Raw genomic sequence first — 27,157 nt, 5'->3', positions numbered from 1 at the left:
TAGGTTTAGGAGAAACCTTCTGGTACTCACTGGTTCTCTTCAAAGATGAAGAAATCTTGACTGAGGAGACACTCTGCAAATCTGAGAAAGGGTTCTCTGAAATCTTCAACTTCTGTAGCCACAGAATGAGACGCCCTTCTCTGTCTTTAAGAGTCTTCTGTGAGAAGGTCCTACATATCTTACAATCCTTAGCCTGGTGATCAGGGTAGAGGCAATAAATGCACTTTTTATGTTTACCACAAGTTCCACAAGGTCTGAAGAGGAACTTCTTGGTTGTAGACATTATGAAGTTGTTCTTTGAGAAGGAAAGAGAAAAACTGAGCAGAGCTCAGGGAGACTCCCTTGACACTACGTGCAGTAGAAAATCTGAGGGCCTGAGCTTCTGAGGAGAACATTCTAAGAGGGTGCTGGCGTCTGATTGGCTGGAGTTTGGACTAATCATAATAACTATGGTATGTTATAGAAGTGACAAGTTTTTCTCTCTATAAAAACTCTGTTTTTTCTTTCTTTTATGTATATATATATATATATATATATATATATATATATATATATATATATATATATATATACTTCTGTTATTACTAAATTGCTATGTTATGTACCGTGGGACTCCCACTTAGATGACGGGGAATATTCAAGCATGTGAATCTATGGAAGACAACCTAATACTGGAGCATGATACTTTCGCTCAGTGAGTCATAACATTGCTGTGATGCCCCGGTACAACCCAGCACAACAAGGGGGTCGCTATTCTGCCTTTCTAGAACCTACCCTATGTTATGTTAGAGCATTTAAGTCCCTTCCACAAGCTAAAATAAAACAATTCTTCAATCCTTGGCTCTTTTAACTATTGGCCTGATACTTTATTGATGCTGTCTTAGCACTGGGAAGCACCATTGAGCAACAATGTACTCCACCCCTTGTTGTTTAATTATTTTGTCCACCATAAGCGTGGAAGGGTATACTCAGACGTGAGTCCCTTGATCATTGCACCATCAGGATTCAAGCAAGCCGGGCCGAAGACGGCTGTAATGCCAGAAACCGGTCCCCGGAAGCTTGTTTCCTTCCCAGTGAAAGAATTGGCTTGGTAGTTTGGTCTGCTCTGTTCCCATGATGCACTGGGCCAGGGACAGACTAATTTGCATATAGCCAGGTTCTGAGCTGGGATGGTGCAGTGAGCTAAAAAACGGTGTTGGATCAGGCCCTGATCTCTTGACTGGGTGAGAGTATTCTGCTTAATTCAGAAACTCTGTACATCTCCACCCCTTGTTGTTTAATTGTCTTAGCACTGGAAAGCACCATTGAGCAACAATGTACTTCGTAAATAATTACATTAAATGTTCTGATCCCGCACCAGTTTCCTGCCTCGCGGAAATATCACAAACATCCGGGGCGATTGGTAAAATATTCCACTTGCCAAGCAAGAGGCAAAACAGAATCTATGCATTTGGGGCATAGTGATCTATCCTTGAACAGAAGCCATAGGCACCAGAGTGGATGGCATTCTCCGTTTTTAGGTTGACCTTAGTGGCAGCGCTCTGCGAGTCATGGTGTATTGGAGTATACACTTGAAGTCCCGCCCACTCTCCGCCCATATTTGCCATTGGCTTGTGTCCTTGTCCTTCGTAAATGCTGGCTTCTAATTCATAAATAGGCTTGTTAGTCCCTCCTTAGTACCTCCTTGTCTTCATTTGTAGCCTCCCCATGATGACTGTCCTTTTTACTTCCGTTGTTACACTGTATGTGTTATTTAGTCTGTAAGCAGTATTTTCTTTGAGTTTCTCTTACTGCACACACGACATGTCCTTTTTCAGCTGGAACCACTTCTGTAAAGCCCCGCCTCCTCCACGAGGCCCTCTACGTTGCCCCTATCTTTGCTTGTTCTGCCTTATTTTCTATCTGCCCAGAAGGAAGCATCGCCTTCTTGGACAGCGGCTATGAGGTTGAGACAATTGCCCATGAGCACTTCATTAAACACAAGTGCCACCGCACTTACCGCACTAAAAAAAAAACTTTGCAGGAGTTCTCAGAGGGATCAGCAGGGCCTGCAGCTCGGGTGATTCAGCAGTGGACAAGCAACCAGGAATAACTCCTCACTGATAGAGGGGTGGGGGGGCGAGAAAGAAGGTGGCCCCCTCCAGCCCAACTGACTTGCCCATTTATGGCCACCTCCTCGGCGCCCTCAGCCTGTAATGAGAGATGACATCTCGTCTCTCTCTGGTCCCTCCTGCGTGGTGGCTTGGCCGGTGTTCTCTGGGCTTTCTCTTACAACCTGCCTGAGAATTTTTAAAACAAGCAGATAACATGAAAATTTCATATGGAAAAGCTTTCGCCACATGGAAGGTGCAAGAGGGTCTTGGGATACTGGGCAGCTCTAGGAGTGGGAGGCCGAATGTCCCCAGAGTATGGCAGAGTGAGACCAATGACATGAGCCTCTATGCTTCTCTCTCAGGCCAGACCTGCCCTCGCTGATCACTCCTGTGCCCCTGGAGAGCCAGCAGATGAATGCCACACCAACACCCTACCTTTGGTCTGAGCCGAGTGCCTTCACGGTGTGGGCCTCTTTGTAGCACGTCTGTAGCAAGTCACAGCTCTGCAATGGCACATGCCTCATAACACTGCAAATGCTACTTACCAGTATGCATCTGTTCTTGGCATGTAGGGCTGCTGACATTCATATCTGTGCATAGATCGCCGCCTAGTGTTGGGTCCGGATGATTGCACATTGTTGTCCTGGAAGAGTCTTCGAAGTATCACGAGTTAGGGGGCTCCTCCCCTGGACTACAGTGCGCATGGGCATCGACTCCATCCCCAGATTGTTTTTAGCCATTGTGGCCAAGATGGAGTGAAACTCAGTGAATGATGACCATGCCATGAAATGATATGTGAACACTGCAGCTGCTACAGGCGCCGGGGAGGAGGGCGGGCGATTTGAATGTCAGCAGCCCTACATGCCAAGAACAGATGCATACTGGTAAGTAGCATTTGCAGTTCGAGGCATGTGGGCTGCTGAATTCATATCTGTGCATAGAATACATAGCAGTCCCTCCATTAGCGGCGGCCGCCCGTGTCAGCTGCAGCAGTTTGGAAAAGTGTCTTGAAAACAGCCTGCCCTACAGCTGCCTGCTGTTTGGAGTGCACGTCTACACAGTAATGCTTAGTAAATGTATGTGTGGTAGACCATGTGGCTGCTCTACATATATCCTCTAAGGGAATGTTTCCAAGGAAAGCCATAGAGGCCCCCAACTTTCTGGTGGAGTGGGCTCTCGGTGGAATGGTAAGAGTGCGTTTTGCCTTTGCATAGAGACTTGAATACATTTCACGATCCACCTAGCAATACCAGCCTTGGAAATAGGGTTACCTTTGTGATGTGGCGCAAAGGCAACAAAAAGCTGCTTAGTCTTTCTAAAATCCTTGGTCCTATCAATGTAATACATTAGGGCCCGTTTAACGTCAAGGGTGTGGAGCATCCGCTCCGCCAGTGACTCTGGATTTTGAAAGAACACCGGCAACTCAATGGTTTGGTTGATGTGGAACTGAGACACAACCTTGGGTAGAAATTTAGGGTTAGTGCGAAGCACTACCCTGTTTGAATGAACTTGGAAGAAAGGCTCTTGGATTGTGAGGGCTTGCAGTTCACTAACCCTCCGTAGCGATGTAATTGCTACAAGGAAAGCCACTTTCCATGTCAAGAACTGAATCTCGCAGGAATGTAGTGGCTCAAAGGGAGGATCCATCAGTCTTGTAAGAACCACATTGAGGTTCCATTCAGGAGCTGGTGGAGTCCGTGGCGGAATGACTCTTTTGAGGCCTTCCAGAAATGCTTTGATGGCAGGCACTTTGAAAAGTGAAAGGTGCTGTCTATTTTGGAGGTATGCGGCCATCGCAGACAGGTGAATGCGAATGGAAGTATATGCCAGATTACACTTGTATAGATGGAACAGGTAACAGATGATGTTCTGAATAGAAGCATCTAGTGGATCAATGTTGTGGTTTGCGCAATAGATGACAAACCGTTTCCATTTTGCCGCATAACATGCTCTAGTAGTGGGCTTCCTTGCCTCCTGAATGATGTCCATGCAATTGGGAGGAAGGTTGAGGTAGCCAAACTCTAGGACTTCAGGAGCCAGATCGCCAGGTTGAGCTGTTGCGGATCTGGGTGCTAAATGTCGCCATGGCTCTGCGTCAGAAGGCTGGGTGTGAGATGAAGCCTTTGATGCGGTACCACTGAGAGTTCCAGAAACGTGGTGTACCATGGTTGGCGAGCCCACGTTGGAGCAACTAGGATGAGAGTCATCGAGTGCTGCCTGAGCTTGCGCGCCACCAGCGGTATCAGAGGTGCTGGGGGAAAAGCGTACGCAAATCTGCGTGACCAGTTCATCCACATCGCATTGCCCTGCGATTGCGGGTGTGGGAACCTGGCGGCGAAGCTTTGGCATTTTGCGTTCTCCCTTGTGGCAAACAGGTCGATCTCTGGATGACCCCACCTTTGGAAGTACGGTTGGAGTACTGATGGATGTATCTCCCACTCGTGCATTTGGTGGCTGTGCCTGCTGAGCAGGTCCGCCATTTGATTGTCCTTGCCTGGGAGATGTTCTGCCATGAGGAAAATGTTCCTCTGAATGGCCCACTTCCACATGCTCTGAGCCAGATGAGACAGCTGCGGAGAGTGTGTGCCCCCCTGTTTCTGAATGTAGTACATGGCTGTCATGTTGTCCGTCCGGATCAACACGACCTTGTTGCACAAATGTACCTTGAATGCTTTTAAGGCCATGAAGATTGCCATCAGTTCCAGTACATTGATGTGCATCTTCCTTTGCTGTAGTGTCCATAGTCCCTGCACCGTGTATTGGAGTACATGCGCTCCCCAACCCTGGAGAGAAGCGTCCGTCGTCAGGATGATCTGCGGCACAGGCTCTTGAAACGGTCGGCCCTTGCAAAGGTTTCGTGGATTCCACCAATGCAGAGAGTTGTATGCCCGACCGCTCACCAACACTAGGTCTTTTAACTGCCCGTGAGCCTGAGTCCACTGACGTGCTAAGCACTCCTGAAGCGGACGCATATGTAGTCTCGCGTGTGGGACTAGGGAGATGCAGGAGGCCATCATGCCTATCAACTGCATGAACACTCTCGCTGGAAGCGAGTGTTGAGGTCAGAATCTTTGGATCAGCGACTGAATGCTGTTGACTCTCACTGAATTCGGCTGGGCAGTGGCCACCAGAGTGTTTATAGTCGCACCCAGATACTGCCGTATGTGGGCGGGCTGGAGATGTGATTTTGGATAATTCAGTGAGAAACCCAGATCGTGCAGAAGGTGAATGGTGTGGGACACGAGGTCGGCGCACTGCTGGGCCGATTTCGCTTGAATGAGCCAGTCGTCCAGATAGGGGTAGACGTGGATGTTTTGACGTCTCAGATGCGCCGCCACCGTCGCTAGGCACTTTGTGAAGACCCTCGGCACTGTGGTGACCCCAAAAGGCAAAACCTTGAACTGGTAGTGCTGGTTTTGAATGGTGAACCTGAGGTACTTTCTGTGTGAAGGATGCAGTGGAATGTGAAAGTACGCATCCTTGAGGTCCAGAGTTGCCAGGAAGTCCCCTTGCCGAAGCAGTGGGAGAACCTGCTGCAGCGTGAGCATATGGAAATGTTCCGACAGAATGTAAAAGTTTAGGGGTCTAAGGTCTAGGATGGGCCTGAGGGATCCGTCCTTCTTTGGAATCAGAAAGTACAGGGAGTAAACTCCTGTACCTTGCTCTTGCAGGGGCACGAGCTCTATTGCTCCTTTTTGCAGCATGACGTTGACTTCCTGCTGCAACAAGTGCTCGCCGGACATAGGACGGCTCTTTGGGGGTATGTTGGGTGGAGTGGATGTGAGCTCCAGACAATAACCATATTGGATAAGAGATCTGACCCACCTGTCCGTGGAGATGGATTTCCACACGGGCAGGAACTGCTGGAGTCTCCCCCCGACCGGTGTTGCGTGGTCGGGGGGCAGTGACAAGGCGTCACTGTTTGTTGGCGGTGGAGGACCTGGAGCTGTTATTACCACGTCCTCTGCCCTTGACGTTGTTGCCACGGTATCCACCCCGACCCTTGTTGGTATAGGAGGGTTGGGTGTTACTCTTATAGAACTGCGTTGACTGTGACGCTTGACCCCTCGAGGTGCCTCTATTATTGGAGCGACGAAAGGAACCACCCCGAAACTGCTGTGACTGCAAGGCACCCATAGACTTAGCAGTGTCGGTGTCCTTTTTCATTTTCTCGAGGGTGGTATCGACTTCTGGGCCAAACAGGTGGTCTGGGTTGACAGTTTGGTTGAGGATGGTAGTTTGAATGTCTGGTTTGAAACCGGATATTCTGAGCCATGCATGCCTACGCAGTAGAACGCTAGTGTTTATCGCTCTTGAGGCGGTGTCAGTTACATCCAGAGCGCACTTAATTGAAGCATTGGTGATAAGCTTCCCCTCCTGTATCAACATTTCTGCTCCTTCCTTATATTGATCTGGTAAGTGCTGTAGAAGGGTCTCTAAAGTGTCGTAGTGTGCCCTGTCGTAACACGCAAGCAGTGCCTGTGTGTTGGATATGCGCCATATGTTGGCTGCCTGTGCAGCAACACGCTTCCCCGAAGCCTCAAATACTTTTGATTCCTTGTCTGGGGGAGGAGCATCACCCGTAGTCTTTTGCGAGCATTGGAGACAACCAAGGAATCCAGAGGCAACTGTCCTTTGATGTATGTTGGATCAGTGGGCGCTGCCTTGTACTTTTTGTCAATACGTGGGTTGACGACTCTTGCTCGGGTGGGCTCCTTGAAGACCTCTGGCGCATGTTTCAACACCCCTTTTAGCATTGGCAAAGTCTTTACAGTTTTTTCAGCGACTGAAAAGGTGTCAAAAAGAAAATCGACGTCTACTGGGTCAGCATGGAGATCGACGTCATGGTTGGCTGCCGCCCTTTCAATTAGAGCATTGAAAGCTGCAGAGTCCTCAGTTGGGGAAGTTTTTGCTGAAAAGAGCTGAGGCTCCTGTCCTGAATGCGGGTCCCCAGGGTCGCCACCAGCAGACCAAGGCTCAGTCACATCCTCTGGGTCTGAGTAGACTGGGTAGGCATACTCATCCTCGTCGTTACCATCCCCCTCCTCAACATTAGAATGAGTGGGTGAAAGTTCATGGCCTTGAGGTGATGCAGGCTCCATAGGGGCAGAGGCACCAGCAGAGTTTATCTTTTTCTTAAGTGGGATTTGGAAATGCTCCAAAGCTGGTTCAGGGGTGATTTTCCTTTTAAGGAGAGAGAGTTTGCCTGTGTTGGCGTCGATGATTACTTCTCGACGCTCTTCTTCTGCCAGTGGTTGGTGGCGCAGGTTTGGAACCACCATCGATGCCTTCGGCGTCGAAGATAACTTCAAGGGCCCCCCGGCCCCAGGCTTTGCTGTGAAAGCCTTCGGCGCCGTTTTCGGCGGTAACGTGAACAGAATCGGCGTCGGCGCTTTCGCCGGTTTCTGGAGAGGCTTGGGCGGCACAGTGTCCTTCGGCTCGACTGTTGCGGCCCCCTCCCTAATACGCTGAAGGGACTCCGTGACCTTTTTAGTGAACGAGGCGGAGGGACGCACCGACTCGAGAGAGTCTTCTGAAGCAGATTTTGGGCCGGCGACCGAGGCCGCAGTCTTCGGAGCAGACGCAGCTGCCCCCTTGGCCTTGTCGATTGGAAGTGGGTCAGTGATAGACTTGGGGTCGTCCTGCCGCTTTTTCGTGGTCTTCTTATGGTCGTCGACCTTCTTGGTATCGATGCGACTTTTAAGTGCGTCTACCAACTTCGGCGCCGACGCAGCCGCGTCGGCCGTCTTCACCTTCGGCTTCGACACCGTAGTCTTCGGGTCGGCCATTTTGGCGTGTCCCTTGAGCTCGACGGCCATCTTGGATTTCTTCGGCGCCGAGGCCTTCGAAGCCTTCGACCCGACCAGTGCGACTTGCGCTTTCGGTTTCGATACGTCTGGCGTCGAGACCGATGGTTTCACTTTCGGTTTCTGTACCGTAAGTGGTGCCGTATCAATGTCCGTGGCCGGGCCGGAAGGCGGAGCCGTGGGACGGGAATCAAGACTTTGGGTAAGGCCCGAAGGCGATCCCTCGGCCTGGGCCTTAGAATGGTGGCTGGCCCCGGAGTCAGTGTGAGGGAGCTCCTCTTCCGAGCTATCCTCCACGGTGGCAATGGCCCCGTCGTCGTCCCCTACCTCCTCGACGAATTCATCAAAATCCTCGTCTTCCGCGTCGTAGTCTTCCTCGACCTCCGACGCCGGGTTAGATTCCGTGATATCTTGGATAGTGTCGTCGCCGACATCCTCCGTGTCGAAGATGTCCGTTGGAGGGGGTGCCGATCGCTGGGCCTGCAGTCTTGCAGCTCGGCGGAGCTTAAGTGTCTTCTTCGACCGGAACTTGGAGCAGGCCATACACTTGGCCTCGTCGTGGTCCGGCGACAAGCACTTATTGCACACTGGGTGCACGTCGATATGTGGGTACTTCGAGGCACACACCGGGCACCTCTTAAATGGACTTCGTTCCATGATGAAGTAGTTTGGAGCGTCGTGTAGGCCCATCCGCGCCGAAAGCACGCGGAATGGCAGAGTCGGCTCGGAGTCGATTAAACAAACGAACCCGAACGATAGACAATACAGACGCGAGTCCTAAAGGCCTTTTGGTCTCAAGAGAAGTTAAACAACTATCGATTCCGACAGAGGGAACCAAAACACATCCGAACCCAATGGCGGAAAAAAACAATCTGGGGATGGAGTCGATGCCCATGCGCACTGTAGTCCAGGGGAGGAGCCACCTAACTCGTGATACTTCGAAGACTCTTCCAGGACAACAATGTGCAATCATCCGGACCCAACACTAGGCGGCGATCTATGCACAGATATGAATTCAGCAGCCCACATGCCTCGAACATATAAAATAGTGGCCACCAAACACCATGCCTCTGGAGTTTGTCGTGTCTGTTCTAATGTTGAGTAGTAGCCGTGAAGCAACAATGTGTCCTTTGACATTGTTTTGAGTAACTGCAAAACGTAGTGATGTCCAGGGACGACCTGCCCGAAGCAGAGAGGAGCCCGCGCAGTGAGTGTGTTTAACTGACGTCATTCTAGACCTGATGTCACTATAGACACAATAACCAATCTCTGCCCTGTTCCTTCTTAAAACCTTTCAGAGCCAGTCTGTTCAACAAAAATGCTCCTAAATTTGCAAGAATGGGCATAGACTTTAGTAGGGCTTGAAGTGAAGATTTTTGTTGGGCCCACACAACCACTTGTCCGTAGGGCATAGAGTGGGTTCCTTACTTGGTTAACACTGTTATTTTTTGTTTCAGCTTTTACCTTGCCTGAGAATAACCCCATGGACAAGCCATCACCCATCTCTCTTCTGCATGTCTGTCTGTTTTCTTGCACATCTTGCATCCAGTTGTTTCTCTCGTTTTGTGCCTCCTTTTCTAATCTCTATCTCTCTCCTCTCTTTCCTGCACTCTTCCCTTCCCCTCTATATCTCTGCTCTGCTGCACTGCTCACTTACGGTCTGGTCCTCTCCCATGCACCCGTCACCCAAATGACAGTCCCCATTCCAAGCTAGGACTTGATATTCATCACAGTGAGCAAAAACAGTCTCCTGCTCTGGTGCAAGTTTGTTCAGAGCACCAGGTAAAATGACGTGTTGTCTTTTAGATTCTCCCTTATCCTTAGAAAAAGGCAGTTTTTAAGCCATTTATTGACATGTTTTAACCTCTTGTTGCCAGTCGTGGTGGCTTCATAAGGTAGCAGCCTATAGTGGTCTTATTGCAACATCAGCGATGACTTACTGTGTGACATAGCTGGACCCACAACGTCACTACACCACAATCTCCGCTGTAGCATCATTGCTATACCAGTCCTTAGGCCCAAAGAGAGCCTTGATAGCACACCTTGACCAGGCAACGCAGCAAATCCTGCCTGACCAGCAGCAGTCCAGCTACTTTAAAACGTGTTCCTTCTCATAGTGTAGCCCCAACTCGGACTAAAAGCACCCCTTGCTTTTCCAATTTAAGGCCTACTAACAGCTGTGTTGGTGTGCCTGGTCCGGTTAGTCTTAGCAGTTCGGGCTGGACTGTTCCATGAGGCACTGAGTCAAGACTGATTTGCATATGGCCAGGTCTAAACTGGGATGGCATGGTGAGCAAAGAATGATGAATTTAACCCAGATCTTTTGACTGGGGGTGAATGTTTTGATTTGTTCTGCATTCCGTCCATCGTGTGTCTTTAGCTGGTCTGGTTAGGTGGCACACCAGAGACCCGTACACAGCACTGCCAATGCATCTCAATTGGGACGTGAAATACCACGTACAGCTTCTATAATGAAATCTTGACACAATATGTCAATAAATAAGAATCTCTGAACATGTTAATAATCACTTGTCCAGCACGTCACACAATGGTATTTTAAATGTAGATGGAAGTAATGCACTGCAGTATCATTTGTGAACTGTACACACTCTGCAGGAAGATTCTGCTACAAAAGCTTCCAAAGCACAATCCTAAAAAAGAATATGCCTTAATTATTCTTAAAATAAATCATTTGAAACGGAAGTACTGCTTGAGTGAGGCTGGTGCTGCCAGGTCTCCCAGTGGGCCTTTGGACTCTGTCCTCATTGCTCACACCTAAGGGTTGCCAAGACCGATATTACCAGTACCCTGGACAAGACTGGCCTGGTCTTCGCTCGCCATCGGCCGAACTGGGTCACCTTATTTTCAACTTAATTTCCACAGGTAGGTAATTACAGGATTAATCTCTTGACTTTTTGCTTCTTTGTCATTGCCCATGTGTGACTAAATGGGGAAATGCAAACTGCCGCCTGTTGCTCCAGCTGCAGGGTTCAGTATGGTTGGTTAGGTCAAGCCTAGGCAGCGCGTGCGCTGCTCATCAAGGCATGCTGTATTAAGAGTATGCACTTGAATCTGCGCCTACTCTCTGCCCATATTTTCATTGGCTTGTGTCTTTCTCCTTTGTAAATGCTGGCTTCTGATTCGGTAATAGGCTTGTTAGTCCCACCTTAGAACTGCCTTGTCTTCATTTGTACCCACCCATGAGTACTGGCCCTTTAACCCCTTGCATACTCATGAAGGCTCCAGGCAGTCATGCGACACGTGGGCGTGTGCGCACGACGACGGGGAGCAGTCCAAATCCCGCCCGCCGTTTATTTCACCCGCACAGCGTGAAAAATCAATTGCGTCCAAGGGTTTAACTTCTGTTGTTACACAGTCTGTGTTATTTAGTCTGTAAGCACTATTTCTTTAGCGAGTTTTGTTTTACTGCAAGCACGATGTGCTTTGCAGCAACATTCAGCACGCCATGCGTGATTTCACTTTCCAAGCAGCCGGGACAATAGCAGCCACTCCTTTGGAATGCCAGAGGTCCCGCATGTAGTAGAGTTTGAGCAATCGGTATTATAAATGACAACAGCTTAAACTCTAGCAAATGCGACACCTATTGCTTTACAAATCTTTTTTGTGGGTTGTTGTAAAGTTCCAATTGAATAAAGGCAGAGTTCAGATGAAAGTTCAAGTAAATGTATTCATATGAAGATCCCATCCACCAAGCAGGAGATCAGGACAGTAACTGATACAATTCACATTCAAAACAAATCAAGAATATAATGGCATACATAACATTCTCTAGATACTCACACTAATGACATGTCTATACTTCTACAATGACATAACAGTATTCTAACATTGACCTAATGAAGAGATTGCTGCAAATGCAGCATTCTACACATCTCCCTTCCTTAACAAATATAATCTGAGAGATAAGAAGGATGTTTACACTCTCTAGTAGAGTTTCTGGAAACAGGACCTTTGGAATGATGATCACCTAGACTGGGCTTTACCTTCTTATTGACAACCACAACTCTATTTAAATTCCAGATTCGATGATCACGTGTCTTTACTGCATTATTGAAGACCTTTATAACTTCTATTGGTTTAACTTTTATACGCAAAACTTCATAGATAATAACGCTCCATAACCTTTACAGCTACTGTCTCACAAATTCAAATTCTATGAGCCTGCATCGATATGTTAGACCAAAAACTTGAAACAAATGCAGCTAAGCTCCCAATAGAATGAATTATATTAAATTAAATTCAGTATTTTCTCCCTTAGTTTAAAGGATTTGGAAAATTCTCACCAATCCTTTGTTAGAAAATTGTTTTCCAAACCTTCATGTTGAGATCTTCAAAGCCATGCCGACTACGCCAGTGTAAAGTTCCAATTGAATAAAGGCAGAGTTCAGATGAAAGTTCAAGTAGATTTATTCATATGAAGATCCCATCCACCAAGCAGGAGATCGGGACAGTAACTGATACAATTCACATTCAAAACAAATCAAGAAGGGGGCGTGGCTAAGGCGGCTGACATGGCGGACGCAGCTTAGAAGAGCTCCGTCCCGCCGATCAATCCTCCGGACATTTATCCTGCCTCCCCCTCACCTGTGCTCGTCCCGCGGCAGTGAGGAGTAGCGGAAGGTGTCTGGCAGGTGCGGTGTGACTTTTGGCCACACCAGCAACACGGATCGGGTGCAATCGGCCCCGGAGGCGGAGCGGCCTACACTGTAGATTGGCGCCGGGACCTCGATTTTGGAGGCACCCGAGGAGCGCGCAGGCAGACGGCGGACGGCAGAGCGGGGCCGCGAAGCGGCCCGGCCCCGAACCGGGGCGCAGATACTGGCGAGCGGCAATTGGCAATGTGGACCATCGGGCCCGACGCTGCACCGGGGGTTCTAGACGGCTGCTGAGTGGTCGCGGCCGCCGCGGCATCGACCAACTGACCGGAGGTGGCGGCGGGGACCCCGAGAGAGGCCTGGGCCTGGAGACGCAACCCCTGTGGTGAGTGTGCACTGGGGCGCACGGCGGCAGTCTCGAGAGGCTGTGGAGTGGAGGGGAGGACGCGGAGTACCCGGTGGTCAGATCGGGCTGCGGTGGACCGGGTCCTTGAGATGCGAGTGGGCCGCACTTGAGACGGGGTGCATTAGTTGGCCCCCAATTTGAATTGAAGTGGCCTAAAACTCGGCGGTCGGGTCGGGCCGCTGTGTGCCTCCCCTGGGGATCCCCCTAGCAGCAATGCAGTGATCCTGGGCACCGGGTACGCAGGGCGGTGCACAGTCCACGACGTGGGGCCCCATTTGGCCGCCCCATCTGCCATAGACAGACTACGCTGAGCGGCCAAGAGCAATGCGGGGCCTAGAGACTGCACGGATATATCCTGACCACGAGTTGGTGGAGCTGCATGGTAGCTTGGGTCGAGCTGAGGAGATATCCGGGGCTCACGAAATAGAAGCGGAGGACGGCTGCTTGATCTGGCGGACTGTGCTGTGGATTGCCTGGCCGCCTCGGCCCGGGGCCCGCGGGAGAATAGCTGGTGGGCCTGCCGGCAGGCGGCTGGCGGAGGGCCCCCCGGGCCGAGACAGCGAAACCTCGTGGGTTATAAGTGGAGCTTCCCTACCAGGCTGACCCCACCGGCTCCAGGCCATGACCAGAGGAGGGGGCGGCAGCGGAGCCTCGAAACAAGGCACCCTCGACAAATTCACCGGTTCGGGTGGAACGGCCGGGGCCTACGGGGGTCCTCCGCCCCAGGGGCCTGATAATGCTGCGCTCCTGGCGGCAATCACCCAATCTAGTGACACCTTAGATGCCAAGATAGGGGCAGTTGGAGCGGATGTCACCCTATTGCGCCAGGACTTATGAAACGCGGTGGCCCGCATCACCGAGGCCAAAACAAGGATCACCGGAGTGGAGGACGACGTGGTAATATTAAAGAAGAAAGTCGCTACCATGGAAGGGATTCAGAAGGGCCTGGCGCTCCGGGCGGAGGATGCCGAAGGGTAGGCTCGGCGCAACAACCTTTGGTTCGTTGGATTTCCGGAGGATTGCGAAAAAGGGAATATGGAGGCCTTTCTTACTCAATGGCTGGAGGGATGGCTGCCACCGGAGTCCCTCTCTCACTGCTTTGTTATAGAGCGGGCACACAGGGCGCTTGCTCCGAAGCCACCAGTTGGAGAGCGCCCACGGCCTGTGATAGCCAAACTGCTTAACTATCATGATCGGGACACTATCCTGAGACAAGCCCGGTTGAAGGAACCCCTCATGTGCGATAATAACCGGATTCTGATATTCCCGGACTACACCAAGCTGGTGCAGCGACGAAGACAATCCTTCACAGAGGCCAAGGCCCGCCTAAGGGGCCTCAAAATCCAATATGCTCTACTTTATCCAGCCCGTCTGCGAGTGGTTTATCAATCACGTACCCTGTTCCAGAAGAAGTATTTGAATGGACTGATGAGACAGTTCGAGTTTGGCCGCACACTCCGCCGGCTCGAGATTCTGATTCGTCCTCTTCGACGGCGCCGCAGCAGACCCATCGATACTGTCGTAGTCGAAGCAACTGGTGGTTTGGCTCCGCCAAGAAGGGCGCTGCGGAGGCGACTGCTCCTCCAGACTCTCAGAAGGCAGATCCGTGAAAGGCGATGGGACATGAGTTACCTAATTGAGTTGTGTTGCGGAGTGGGCTCCGCAGGCGGCTGGGAGTGGCCCAGCCGGAGATGATGAACGATTGCTGGAAGCACCGCCATCCTGTGCTACAGAACTAGACTGGCAGTTATGGGATGCGGGATGGGAAAGGGTGGGGGGGGGAGGGGGACTGCAAGGCGGACACTTGCCCAAGGGTATCAGCAGTCCGTTCTTCCACAGGCGTTAATTGCCCCCTGGTGGGGCTAGTTGGGGGTTGAGGATGTGGTTGATGGGGATCCATTGGAGTGGGTGGCCGCTGACCTCCAGTTGGGGGTTGGGGCGCTCCTACACCGCAACAGATACTTCAATGTTGTTGAGGTATAGGGGAGGGGGGAGGCCAGTACTTTTTGGAGTTGGGTTGGGGTTTGGTTCGGGGCTTGGGGGTGGGGGGACGCGTAAGTTTGGGGACAATAGGGGCAGCTCGTTCAAGCACGATGGTCCGCCAGGTTCGATTCATGTCATATGTGAAGTTACACTCACCTGCGCCCAGGCGATTGCAGCTTTTCCCGGTTGATGGCGGCTAGAGGTCCTGCTTCGAAGCTCCCCAGGGCGGCGCTGTGAATAGTGAGTTGGAATGTAAGGGGCATGCTGGATAAAATCAAAAGGGGCGCTGTGCTGCAACAGGGGAAAAAAGAGAAGGCTGATGCCCTACTGTTGCAAGAGACTCATCTCCTTGGTACCAAGACCTTAGTTTACAGCGCTATGGATATCAGCAGGTGTTCCACGCTGGTTTTGTCCGGGGGTCCCGGGTAGTGGCGGTAATGATTCACCGTAGGTTGTCATATGTCCACTCTACACAGTGGGTAGACGCCCAGGGTAGATACGCGTTTGTTAAAGGAACGATTGGTGGTGAGCCGGTAGTGTGTATGCTACCCCCATTGCAATGGTCTCTGGTGGAAAAACTGTTCACTGTCTGGGCTAAGATTCCGGATGTGCTGGCTGTGATTGGGGGTGATTGGAATGATGTTATGGATGGCAATGTGGATCGCTACAGGCCGGGTGGTGGGCAGCCGGTAGCTGCCCCTACGAGATTGAATGACATGGTGAGGGGCATGGGATGGACAGATGCATGGCGCTATCAGCACACACATAGTCGGGAATACACTTATGTCTCGGCGGTTCATCAATCTTTCTCAAGGCTAGACTACCTGTTCATTCCCTGCGCCAAGATAGGGAGAGTAGAATCAACGGCTATACTACCGCGTGGGCTTTCTGACCACTCCCCAATTGCGATCGATATCCTACTTGATAGGAGGCGGCAGCCATTTCAATGGCGCCTCTCTACCTGGCACCTACAACAGGACGATTACCAGTCTCATATGCGAGAGGCCATAGCCCATTACTGAGATGAAAATGAGAGGTCGGGGTTAGATGTTGTGACCCTCTGGGAGGCCATGAAACCCACACTCCGAGGAGTAGACATAGCCTGGTGCGCAAAGGCCCGTAGGGCGCGAGGGGAGGATCTAGAGAAGGCGGCAGATCGTGTCCGCACCCTGGAGAGATAATGCACGGAGACGGGGGTGGAGGAGGACATAAGACGGCTGCTGCAGGCGGAGAGAGATGCTGCTTCCCTACACCTTGAAGAATCACGCCAGGTGTGGCTTGCAACGCAGAGTAGAATTTACCAGTGGGGGGACAAGTCCGGCTCAATGTTGTATAGACTCTGCCAGGGCACATTCCAAACTCAGACGCTGCCGGCACTGCGGGATGAGACCGGGAATTCTTTATCCGATCCAAGGGTCATTGCTGACAGCTTCGTGCACTATTACGCGGCACAATATGCCCCTAGAGAATCTCTCCCGGCAGAGGCTGTAGATAAATTTCTAGCGGATCTCCGACCATGGGGGATCTCTGATGAGGAGAGTAGTCGTCTTGAGATTCCACTGTCCGCAGAAGAATTGGGAAAGGCCCTTGGAGAGTTGAACGCTGGGAAGGCCCCAGGGCCCAACGGCTTCCCGTGCGAGTTTTTTCGGAAATATCATCTCCAATTAGGGACACATTTCAAGAAGGCATTAGATGCTGCTAGAGAGTCAGGTCGCTTACCAAATGATTGGAGGCATGCCGAGATTGTGGTTTTCTGCAAGCCAGGGAGACCTCCAGGTCGCCATGAATCGTATCGCCCTATCTCACTTCTGAATACTGAGGCGAAGATACTGGCGAAGGTACTCGCTAACCGCCTCCTCCCATTGATCACCACCCTGGTTCACCCGAACCAGGCTGGCTTCATGCAGCACAGGGCCACCAGACACAACATTAGGCGGGCCCAAGTGGCCTTGGAAATGATGAGAGCTACCGGTTCCCAGGCGGCGCTTTTGTTGGCTGATATCGATAGAGCCTTCGACTCGCTGAGCTGGGTTTACCTACAAGCGCTCCTGCCTCGCCTAAATCTCGGACCCCATTTTCTCTCGTATACACGGCTGCTATATACGGATTTGACGGCATCAGTGCGAGTGGCCGTGGGGCGTGGCTTGGATGCCGAGGAGGTAGGCAGCGTGAGCTCGGAGCTCCGTGCCCGATCCCGGAAAATATCCTGAAAATTCATTCGAACCCCGAGATAAAAGACATTATCCGGTACTGGACGATACTGCGGAGGGTCCGGGACCAGCGGAGGACGACACCGAGCCTTCCCGCAGCAGCATCTTAACTTTGAAAGCTGAACTCGGCCGAGAAGTCGCGGACCCCAAAATGGCGGCGATGGCATGAGATCGCTTGTGACGGAGACATCTGCCCGGAGACCCACTGAAGACCGCTCCCGGACACGCTAGAGGTGCTGGCGGCCGCGGCGCGCCTCTCCCCAGGTGCTGGAAGAACTTTGGGCGCGCCCTTGGGCGGTGGTGGAGGACCGTCTCCTGATTGGGGCGACAACGGTGCGACAGTGACTCGGAGACGAGAACCCCGGATCTCTGGCGCAACTGGCGCTGGACGGGCCACGACCGCTCGGTGCTTCCTACCTCTTGGTGACATTTCTGGACCTGAGAACCCGGCCGGAGGACGGTGCCCGGCGACGCTCGGAGGGCGACCAGGAATACATTAGAGGACCACCGCCCATCCCGGCCCAGATGGGGAAGCCGAAGGGGAAGGGAGATGGCGCGACCGACACTGAGGCGGCGGAAGGAGCGGAGAGAGACCAAGCGGCGCTACAGCGGATGCAGGATCGTATCCTGGAAGCCATCGCCACCACAAAGGATGCCCTGCAGCAAGATATAGCTCAGGTGGCAACGGGCTTGGGCCTCCTGAAGGCCGACCACGACAAACTTAAGGACAGGGTGAGATCCGTGGAGACCACGGTTAAGGACTTAGCCCCGGCCCAGGCAACGGTGAAGGCCCAGATGGCCGACGTGATGGACCGTCTGAAGGTACTAGAAAGGAGGGCCGAGGATGCAGAAAATAGGAACAGGCGCAACAACGTACGCCTAGTGGGCCTGCCGGAGAAAATTGAAGGCGACGACATGGTGGGCTACTTGGATAACTGGCTGCGGACGGAGGTGGCACCTGAGGGTCTGTCCCCCTTCTTCTCCCTGGAGCGGGCACATAGAGTTCCGGCGCGTCCGCCAGCCTTGGGCCTTCCTCCTCGCCCGGTGGTGTTCAAGTTGCTCCATTACCGGGACAGAGACTGGCTTTTACAGAGGGCGAGAGAGGCAGGGCCCTTTCAAGTGGAAAACAACAGAGTCACCATGTTCCCGGACTACACGTTTGAGACTCAGCGACTTCGGGCAAACTTCTTGTCCCTCAAGCGAGAGCTCCGCCAGGAAGGCATCAAGTACTCCCTGTTGTTTCCTGCCAAGCTAAGAGTGGTGGTGGACGAAAAGTCTTTATTCTTCACGACTTCCGCGGATGCATGGGACTGGTGGGACACTTATAAGGCAGGAACGGACGGTGCTAAGGTCAGGGAGGAGGAGGCCAAGGTGGAAAGGCCGATCAGGCAGTCCCAACGGATCAGAAAGAATCGCAAGAGGACCGGGAAACCCTCGATGTCGCAGACGGAGGCGGAGAGGCAGGCGGCCCTACAGGCGGTGGTGGACTTATCTAGAGCCGCCAGGACTCAGTCTGGGAAGGGCACGGATTCGGAGGCCCAGGGAACGGGCTCAGAGACAGGACAATCGGAATTTGGTGGAGCCCGGGGCCCTATTGTGACGCCGCAGACCTCGGGAGAGATACTGGAGGCGTGTTGAACTGGTTTGGCGGAGTGGACTCGCTGGTTGGACACCGGGGCGATGGACCCGCAGCAGTGGAAAGATATTGATTGAGGTTTTGGGGATCTGTAATGTGGGGATTGTGGGGTGGAGCGCGCGGGGCTGATTTGTTGGAGGTCTTATAGCATTGAGCCGCGCCTTACTGGCCCCTAAGGTCATCGCAGTGGGGACTGCGAATATTACCACCTTTCCTTGAGGGGTGGTCGGGAGTGTTGGTTTGGATGGGGGTACTTCCAGTTGCGGGGGGGCCTGTCCTGGGGGGGTGGGAGTTGCGAGCAGTTGGGGTTGCTCATGGGGTTGTAGTTGTTGGAGGGGTTTGGCTTCCTGTTTGGAGAGGGTGGGGGGGAGGGCCCGTGGTCGCGGGACTTAGGCGAACACTGTTCTTTGCGGTATGGTCCGGTTGTGTAGGGGGGAATGGCTAGTACTGGAGCGTTGAAATGTGTGACCTGGAATGTGCGGGGCATGCAGTCCATGACGCGCAGACATAAGGTTCAGGCGTACCTCAAGCGTAGGGGGGTTCACATAGCGTTCCTGCAGGAGACGCACCTAAACAAGCAGGAAGGGGCGGCTCTACAAAGGCGCTGGAGGGGGCAGTTATTCTACACGACATTTTCAGCATTTGCGAGGGGGACATTGATTTGGATACGGGCGGGGGTCCCCTTCCAAGTCTCGAAGTCGTCGATAGACCCAGAGGGCAGATATGTGGCGGTGGAAGGAAGGCTGAGAGGCAGGATGATATAGCTCTGCAATGTGTATGCTCCTAATGTAGACCTGCCCGCTTTCTTGTCTAACGTCTCGGGCAAATTGGCGGGTTACTTGGCAGGACCGGTCCTCCTGGGGGGGGACTTCAACTCGGTTGAGGATGTGCTACTAGATAGGTCCCATCCCCCGCTACGCGCGTCCCCAGCTCATAGGATCGCCAAGCGTAGATTAGAATGGCAGGAGAGCTGGGCCCTCACGGATGCATGGAGGGCGTTGCGCCCCACCACTAGGGACTACTCCTTTCACTCGCACCTGCATGATTTACATGTGAGGCTGGATGCGTTTCTTTGTTCGGAATGTGTGCTCCCTGCGGTGGGAGGGGCGGAATACTTGGCCAGGACGATATCGGACCACAACCCCTTGTTGATGTCTCTGGAATGGATGGTGACTGTTAACTGCGTGCCAACATGGCGCCTGCAACCTGACACCCTGGACGACCTGTTGTTCAGGGAGGCCCTGAGTGAACGTATCGAGAGGTATTTTGAGGTAGAACAGTGGCTCGGCTTCCACGAGGGCGGTTGAATGGGATGCTTTCAAGGTGGTGGTGCGGGGACACTGTATTGGGCACACGGCAGGGGCACGGAAGACTTTGTTGGATGACTTAGATAAGGCTGAGACACGGCTGAGGGATCTTGAGAAGAGACGCCCGAAACACCCAGAACTGCAGGAGGGGCTTAGCGGGGCGCGGGAGGGGCTGGCGGTAGAGCTAGAGCGGCTGCGCAGCTTCGACCACAAGGCGTACGTGACGAGGGCGCATGCGGAAGGTGATAAGGCGGGGGCGATGTTGGCTTGGCTTGCTAACCCTATCCGGGGGGAGGGCCGATCATGAGGATCCAGGAACCAGGGGAGGAGCCTTGCCACTCCCAACCCGGGATCCTGAACAAGTTCCGAGCCTATTATGAAGGGCTCTATCTGAGTGGTGCTACGGGAGGGACGGAGGAGCTTGAGGAGTTCTTGGACGGGCTAGAGTTGCCGCGAGTGGAGGACTCGGAGGCAGAAGAGTTAGGGCGGCCCATCTCCCTCGGAGAAATAGGTTGTGCTGTAAAACAGATGGCTAGAAACAAGACCCCGGGCCTTGACGGTCTACCGATCCAATTTTATGGCAAATACCTAGAGCATCTTGCTCCGCGGCTGCGCGAGGTATACAATGAGGCGCAGAAGAAGGGCCGACTCCCGGGCTCTATGTGCGAGGCCCTTATGATCCCACTCTTGAAGCCGGGCAGAGAGGGTGCGGCGCTGTCCTCGTACCGTCCGTTATCTATGTTGACGACGGATTACAAAATCCTCAGTAAAATTCTGGCCAACAGATTGCTAGTGCACATGACGAGCCTGGTTCATGGTGACCAGTGCGGTTTCATACCGACACGCAACACCACTCATAACATCCGCAGACTCACGAGACTGATGGGTGTGGACTGGCCAGGGGCCGTCTCCCCATTTGTCCTGTCCATCGACATTGAGAAGGCATTTGACAGCCTCGAATGGGGATACCTGTATGAGGTGATGCGTCGCTTCGGGTTGGGAGACGGATATATACAGTGGACCAAGGTCCTCTATACTGAGGCGGTAGCGAGGGTCCGGGTGGGTGCGCTGATCTCGCGACAATACCCGATCAGGCGTGGCACTAGACAGGGTTGTTCCCTATCCCCGCTACTGTTTGCGTTAGCAATGGAACCCTTCGCTGCGGTAGCCAGACTGGGCCGCCACTACGCAGGTTTGCCTTTTAGGGGGAGGCCGCACCTCATCTCCCTTTATGCGGATGACTTGTTGATGTTTTTGGCTAATGCCGGCGCCGAACTTCAGGGGGCGCGGAGGTTACTGGAGCAGTTCGGTAGGTTATCGGGCCTGAGGGTCAACTGGCCTAAATCCTGTCTGTTTCCACTGAGGCCGGGAGAGCCGTGCCCACTCACTGCTCAGGAACTCCGGTGGGAGCCGCGCTGCCTACATTATCTAGGGGTTTATGTTTACCACACCCCGTCCGACCTGCTGGATGGCAACGTAACTCGCTGTATTAACGCCCTGCGTGGATCTATGGACTTCTGGGCGACTCTACCGCTCTCTCTGGCTGGTAGAATTTCCCTGCTTAAAATGATAGCCCTGCCCAGGCTTTTGTACTATTTTAGGACACTGCCGGTATGGATCCCGAGTTCGGTTTTCAAACGCCTGAGGTCACTGATCATAGCGTTCCTGTGGGGCACGGGTAGGAGACGCATAGCGCTCGACACGCTGTTACGCCCCAAAGATGAGGGAGGTATGGCAGTGCCGGACTTCGAAGGATATTACCTCGCTGCCCAGCTGCAGATTTTTACTCAGGAGGTGGCGAGAGTATATAGAGGTCCCGAGGACGCGAGAGTCGAAGGCACCCCGCGACACGTTCTGGCTTATATCACGCTGCACCGGAAACTCCGAGTGGGAGACCTGACGGTCGAGGAGCAGACTTTCCGTCTATGTTGGGACCGGGCCCGTAAGCGGGCGGGTGCCCGCCTTATGTACGCCCCCGAAATACCGCTGGGAATGGTCACTGCCCTCCCACATGGAGGTGACTGGTCACGCTTGCTAGGGTGGGAGGAGGCGGGAGTACACGTGCTGGGTGACCTCTACGAAGATGGGGTGTTGCTGCCGTTTCGGGACCTGCAAGAGAGATTTGACCTACCGAGGGGTGACTACCTGCTGCACGCGGCAGTCACAGGCGCCATGCGAGCCCACTGGGGGGAAGGGCTGCAGGAACCAGGTACCTCGATGGCCTGCCAGTACGCCATGATGGCGGCGGGAACCTTTAAGGCCGTCACATGCCTGTACTCGAGGATGCAGCGGGAGGCCTTGCAACCTTTGGCAGCCCTGAAGGCCAAGTGGGAGCTGGACCTCCAGGTGGAGATACCAGACACGACCTGGGGCCAACTGCTGAGGAGGGCGCGGAGGAGCTCGAGAAATGCCAGGTTCCAATTGATCCACTTTTATGTTATCCACAGGGCATACCTCACGCCCGGGAAAATCCAACAGTACTTTGGGGCGACCGACGCTGCTTGCCCCAGATGTAATACAGCGGGGGCGGATCTATGTCATATGCTGTGGGATTGCCCCTCTTTAGGCGACTATTGGCAGGAAGTTGGGCGGGCCCTTAACGGTGCGACGGACAGGGATATCCAGTATACTAAAGCAGTTGGCATCCTTCACTGGTTCCCACACACACCTAGAAATACGATGTCAAGCAAATTTATAGACTTAGGGCTTATCTTGGCCAAGCGGGAGATCACACGAAATTGGAAGTCCAGAGTGGGGCCCACGTATAAAAGATGGTATGGGGAGTGTCTGAGATGGGCCGCGTGTGATAGTACCCTACGATACCAGATGGCCTGGAGGTCGAATGACGAGAAAGCACTGGAAAGGGCGACTGCATGGGAGGTGATGGTGCAGGCGCTCAGGGATGTGAACGATGAGGGGCAGGAAGGCGAGAGCAACTAGCCGGAGCAGACCCTAACACTATACAGGAGAACGCACCTTAGCGATTGTTTACTTCCTCCTACAACACACCAGGCACTGATACATGGTTACTCAAGCGCAGCGCGACCACGGGGGAGGGCGGGTAGGAAGCTGGTTTGGAGGGATGTTGGGGTACCGAAATTTGGGGAGGGGGAGGGGCGTAAATCACAAAAGCATTCCGGGGTTATGTGCAAAATGAAGCGGTCAGACAATGTAAGAAGTGCGAGACCAAGACGGAGATGAAGCCGCCCGCATCACGAGCGGGGAGATCCCCCCGGACGATGAACGAATATCTTCAATAGAACTGGTCCATGTCATACTGATTTGGCTGAATATCTTGTCTGTACATTTATATTGGTGATGCAATAAAAATGATGTTAAAAAAAAAAAAAAAAATCAGTGCGAGTGGCCGTCACGATCTCGGACACCTTCCCTATTGGACGGGGTACGCGACAGGGGTGTCCTCTCTCACCGTACCTGTTTGCTCTCGCGATGGAACCTCTTGCGGCGTGGTTGCGCATAGACGCGCAGATGAAGGGATTTGAATGGGAGGCTGGGCCATCCGACTGGATTGCACTTTATGCAGACGACGTACTGTTTTTTCTTACAGATCTCAATAGGTCGGGCCGGAGAGTCCTCGATATCATGAGGGTGTTTGGAGAGGTTTCGGGGCTTTATCTTAATGTGAAGAAATCCACCTTATGGACCCTTGGAAATGGTGTGGCACTTGGCAATTGGGCGTCTGCTCTACAGGAGGCGACAGGAGGTATTAAGTATCTTGGGGTGTTCCTAACAGACATACCTGGAGTCTCGTGGGAGCGTAACATTGTTCCGGTCGGTCCCGTATGCCCTTGAACTTGTATGGCCGCTCTGCCATTTTTAAGATGGTGGCTCTTCCTCGTCTGCTCTACCAACTACAGAACCAACCCTATCCTGTCTCGCCGCAGTGGTTTCGCCAGGTTAACTCAGCGCTAGGCCGCTTCCTTTTGGGCAGGCGGTGCTATTCGTGTGGCCCTCCGCACTGGTTTCCTCTACGTACTGTGGTGGCCTGGCGTCGTCTGATATCCTATCCTACTATCAAGCATCCCATTTGTTGGTGCTCAACGAATGGTGGTATGGAGATCGGAGCGATCCGTCGTATGCCCTAGAGAGATTTTTGATGGAACCAGATACATTACATACGTTACTGTACTCGGCGGGGAAGAGGAAGGGGGCTCCCAGTGGTTACGCAAGTGGTCTTCCAGGTCTGGCGTCGGGGGCTTAGCCGTATGGGATGGTGGAACAGGCTGACTGAGGAGACCCCGCTGTGGCGGAACGGCCACCTACCGGCTCTGGCGACCTTGCAAGGGTTTCGCGGCTGGGACGCGATATGGATCTCTGCACTGGGACATGTCATGAAGGGCACAACCCTTAAATCATTTCAGGAGCTGAGGGACGAATACGATATGCCCCATACCCAATTTTTCAAATACTTGCAGTTTCGACATGCCATTTCCCCTGCCTTGGAGGGACTGGACTCCCTACCGGAGTTCAGTCCACTAGAAGCTAAATTATTTATGGGGGAACTGGTGGAAAAGAAAATATCCCACATTTACCAATCACTGGTTATTCATTGCTCCCTCTCTCTGGACGGCTTGCGGTCTACTTGGGAGAGAGACGTCGAAGAAATTGATGAGGAGGGGTGGAGGGAGGCTCTCGCAGCTCCGAGGGAGGCGGCCATCGCTGTACGGTTGCGCTTTATCCAATTTAAATACCTGCATAGGGCTTACTACACGAGAGAGAGACTGTGGCGGGCCGGGTTGATTGCCTCCCCCGACTGTCTGAGGTGTGGCAGAGAGGTGGGCACCTTTCTTCACACGGTGTGGTCCTGTGGGGCATTGGAGAGATATTGGAGGCGTGTATGGGACTGCTTGGATGAGGTACTGGGCTGGCAGCTCCCACGTACATCGCAGTTGGGCCTTCTACATGTCTTGGAGCAAGTGGGTGGTAACATATACAAACGACACTTATTACTTCTGGGCCTTACGGTGGCCAAGCGGGATGTGGCCCGCGCCTGGAAAGACCCTAGGGCTCCCCCGATAGAGGTATGGAAGCGGGGTTTGGATTATTATATGGGACTGGAACGTCCAGTGTTTGAGGCCCGTGGCTGCCCCAGAAAGCACTACAAAATATGGAAGAAGTGGGCGGAATACAGGGGGCTGTGGCTGAAGCCGCCGATACAGCAGGATGTAACTGGTGACCAATTGTTCTGAGTACCGGGGCGAGGGTAAGAGTGTATTACCACTATTGTACAGACTGCTTTGCTTAGACCTAGGTAGACATCGTGAAGAGGGCTAGGGTGGGACCCGGGTGGGGGTAGTTTTACGGGGCTGGGGGGGGGGTAAGGGTAGTTCAATACCAATATTTTATCCTGACTACTGTATTGATTGCTATTCTTTGCTTTTTGATCATATGCTCACAGCTCCTCCGGTGTTCGGAGTACTGTGGATGTCTTGCAATTTTACCTGAAACAACAATAAAATTTGTTCTGAAAAAAAAAAAAATCAAGAACATAAGGACATACATAACATTCCCCAGCTACTCACACTAATGACATATCTATAGTTCTACAATGACATAACAATATTCTACCATTGACCTATGAGGAGATTGCTGCAAATGCAGCATTCTACAGTTTTTCTAAGCGCCCCATGCTGCGCTTGCATTTAATAGAGACCAGGCCCTTTCTTTAGAGGCGGCTCGCCTAAAGAAAAGGGGCGTGGCCTCCATTAAGTGCAAGTGCGACATGGGCGCTTGGAAACAAACAATATTTGCAATTCAATGGGTCTCGCATTTGCGAGAATTTAAGCTATTGACATTTACTATGCCAATAACTCAAAGTCTGGTAAATGCGAGACCTATTGAATTACAAATGCTTGTTGAACCACCGATGTACCTCAAAGTATCATGTAGTCCCAAGCGTGAAGAAATCCACTCAGTTTACACTGAGTCGATACTCCTCTCGCCTGGTAATTTATAAAGGTTAGTTAATAACTAGACTGGAATTTTCCATCAGGATCAGCAAAGCTTGAGGGAGGTCCAACCAGAGTTTACCCAAAAGCGGCATCACAAAAAAAGAATGCAAACCAGCCTGGACACGTTGCCCACCAGTAGTTGTTCACCTTCAAACGCGGCCTAATGGCGACCTCTTGTGGCTGCACAAAGAACGTACTGGCAAAAACTGCCACCCGCCTAGAAGTTTACTGTAGTGGCAGACAAGTTTGCCCAAACAAGATGAATTTTTTGCCGTGGTGTGGAGCAGACGAGAGAGCGGCCTCACATGTAATAGAAATACTGTTTGCATAAAAAAGGGGACACACAAATATTTCGCTTGTATCACGTCTTTTTTGGGCTGAGTTAGTAGGAAATGGCTTATCTTATAATACAATCAGAAGGATTTCTTGATAAAAGCCGAACATGCTTTCTCTGGTTCCTCCACGGGATAAGAGAGGAGAGGGTACAGTATTCTAGTGGCGCCCAGCCACACAACCTCAAGGTCTGAAAAAACAAAATAAAATAACACTATTGCAAATCTTCAATTTAGCACCGTTTTCTGGGCGGGGCAGATGCCAGAATACATAGACATGATTCAGCATAACTGAACTGAATGGAAAATGTATTCAATCACTTTCAACAGTGGAACACAAGAGGCACGTATTTACCTGCACATTCGTCACTTGTTTCTTCGCCCGCAGGAATTTGCTTCACTCCTGGTGACCCTGTAGCCATAATGCAGTCACTGCAAAAGAAAGAAATGTATCTTAGCATCAGTCCAAAGGCTGTTTGGGACTGAGTAACGCACAAGAACGCATCAGTGTTTACAATGCTGTTTGCCAAGGTCTCAAATGCACACCCACCTGCTTCTAGCTGAGCACAGAACATCACTCACTAACTCAGTGATACTTCAAGACCTTTGTCAACAGCATCAGTGAGCCCGTGTTTACTAGACTCAACTCTAACATTAAAACGATGTTAAAAAAACAAGCAAGCATTTATTTGAAGCTAAAGAAAAGCAGTAACTAGGGAGTTCTGCACAGCTAAACTTTAGCAACACCTTACTTTTTTTCAAGATATCCTACAGTAAAAGTGAAAACCGATTAAT

The 27,157-nt window shown here is 52.2% G+C and overlaps 1 protein-coding gene across 4 annotated transcripts in view; it reads right to left on the bottom strand.

The window, feature by feature from the left end:
* The window catches only part of KIAA1210 (KIAA1210 ortholog), a 540,680-nt gene that overhangs the window by 200,685 nt on the left and 312,838 nt on the right, over positions 1-27,157 (bottom strand). For all 4 annotated transcript variants that reach the window (XM_086918565.1, XM_086918567.1, XM_086918568.1 and 1 more), the window contains exon 2: positions 26,718-26,794. In XM_086918565.1, coding sequence (XP_086774691.1) covers positions 26,718-26,794 — 77 coding nt within the window. The remainder of the gene's footprint in view (positions 1-26,717; positions 26,795-27,157) is intronic.

The sequence above is a fragment of the Lissotriton vulgaris genome, chromosome 4_1 (genome assembly GCF_964263255.1).
Source record: "Lissotriton vulgaris chromosome 4_1, aLisVul1.2, whole genome shotgun sequence".
NCBI classification, from domain to species: Eukaryota; Metazoa; Chordata; class Amphibia; order Caudata; family Salamandridae; genus Lissotriton; species Lissotriton vulgaris.
This window is presented reverse-complemented; position numbering and strand designations above follow the sequence as displayed.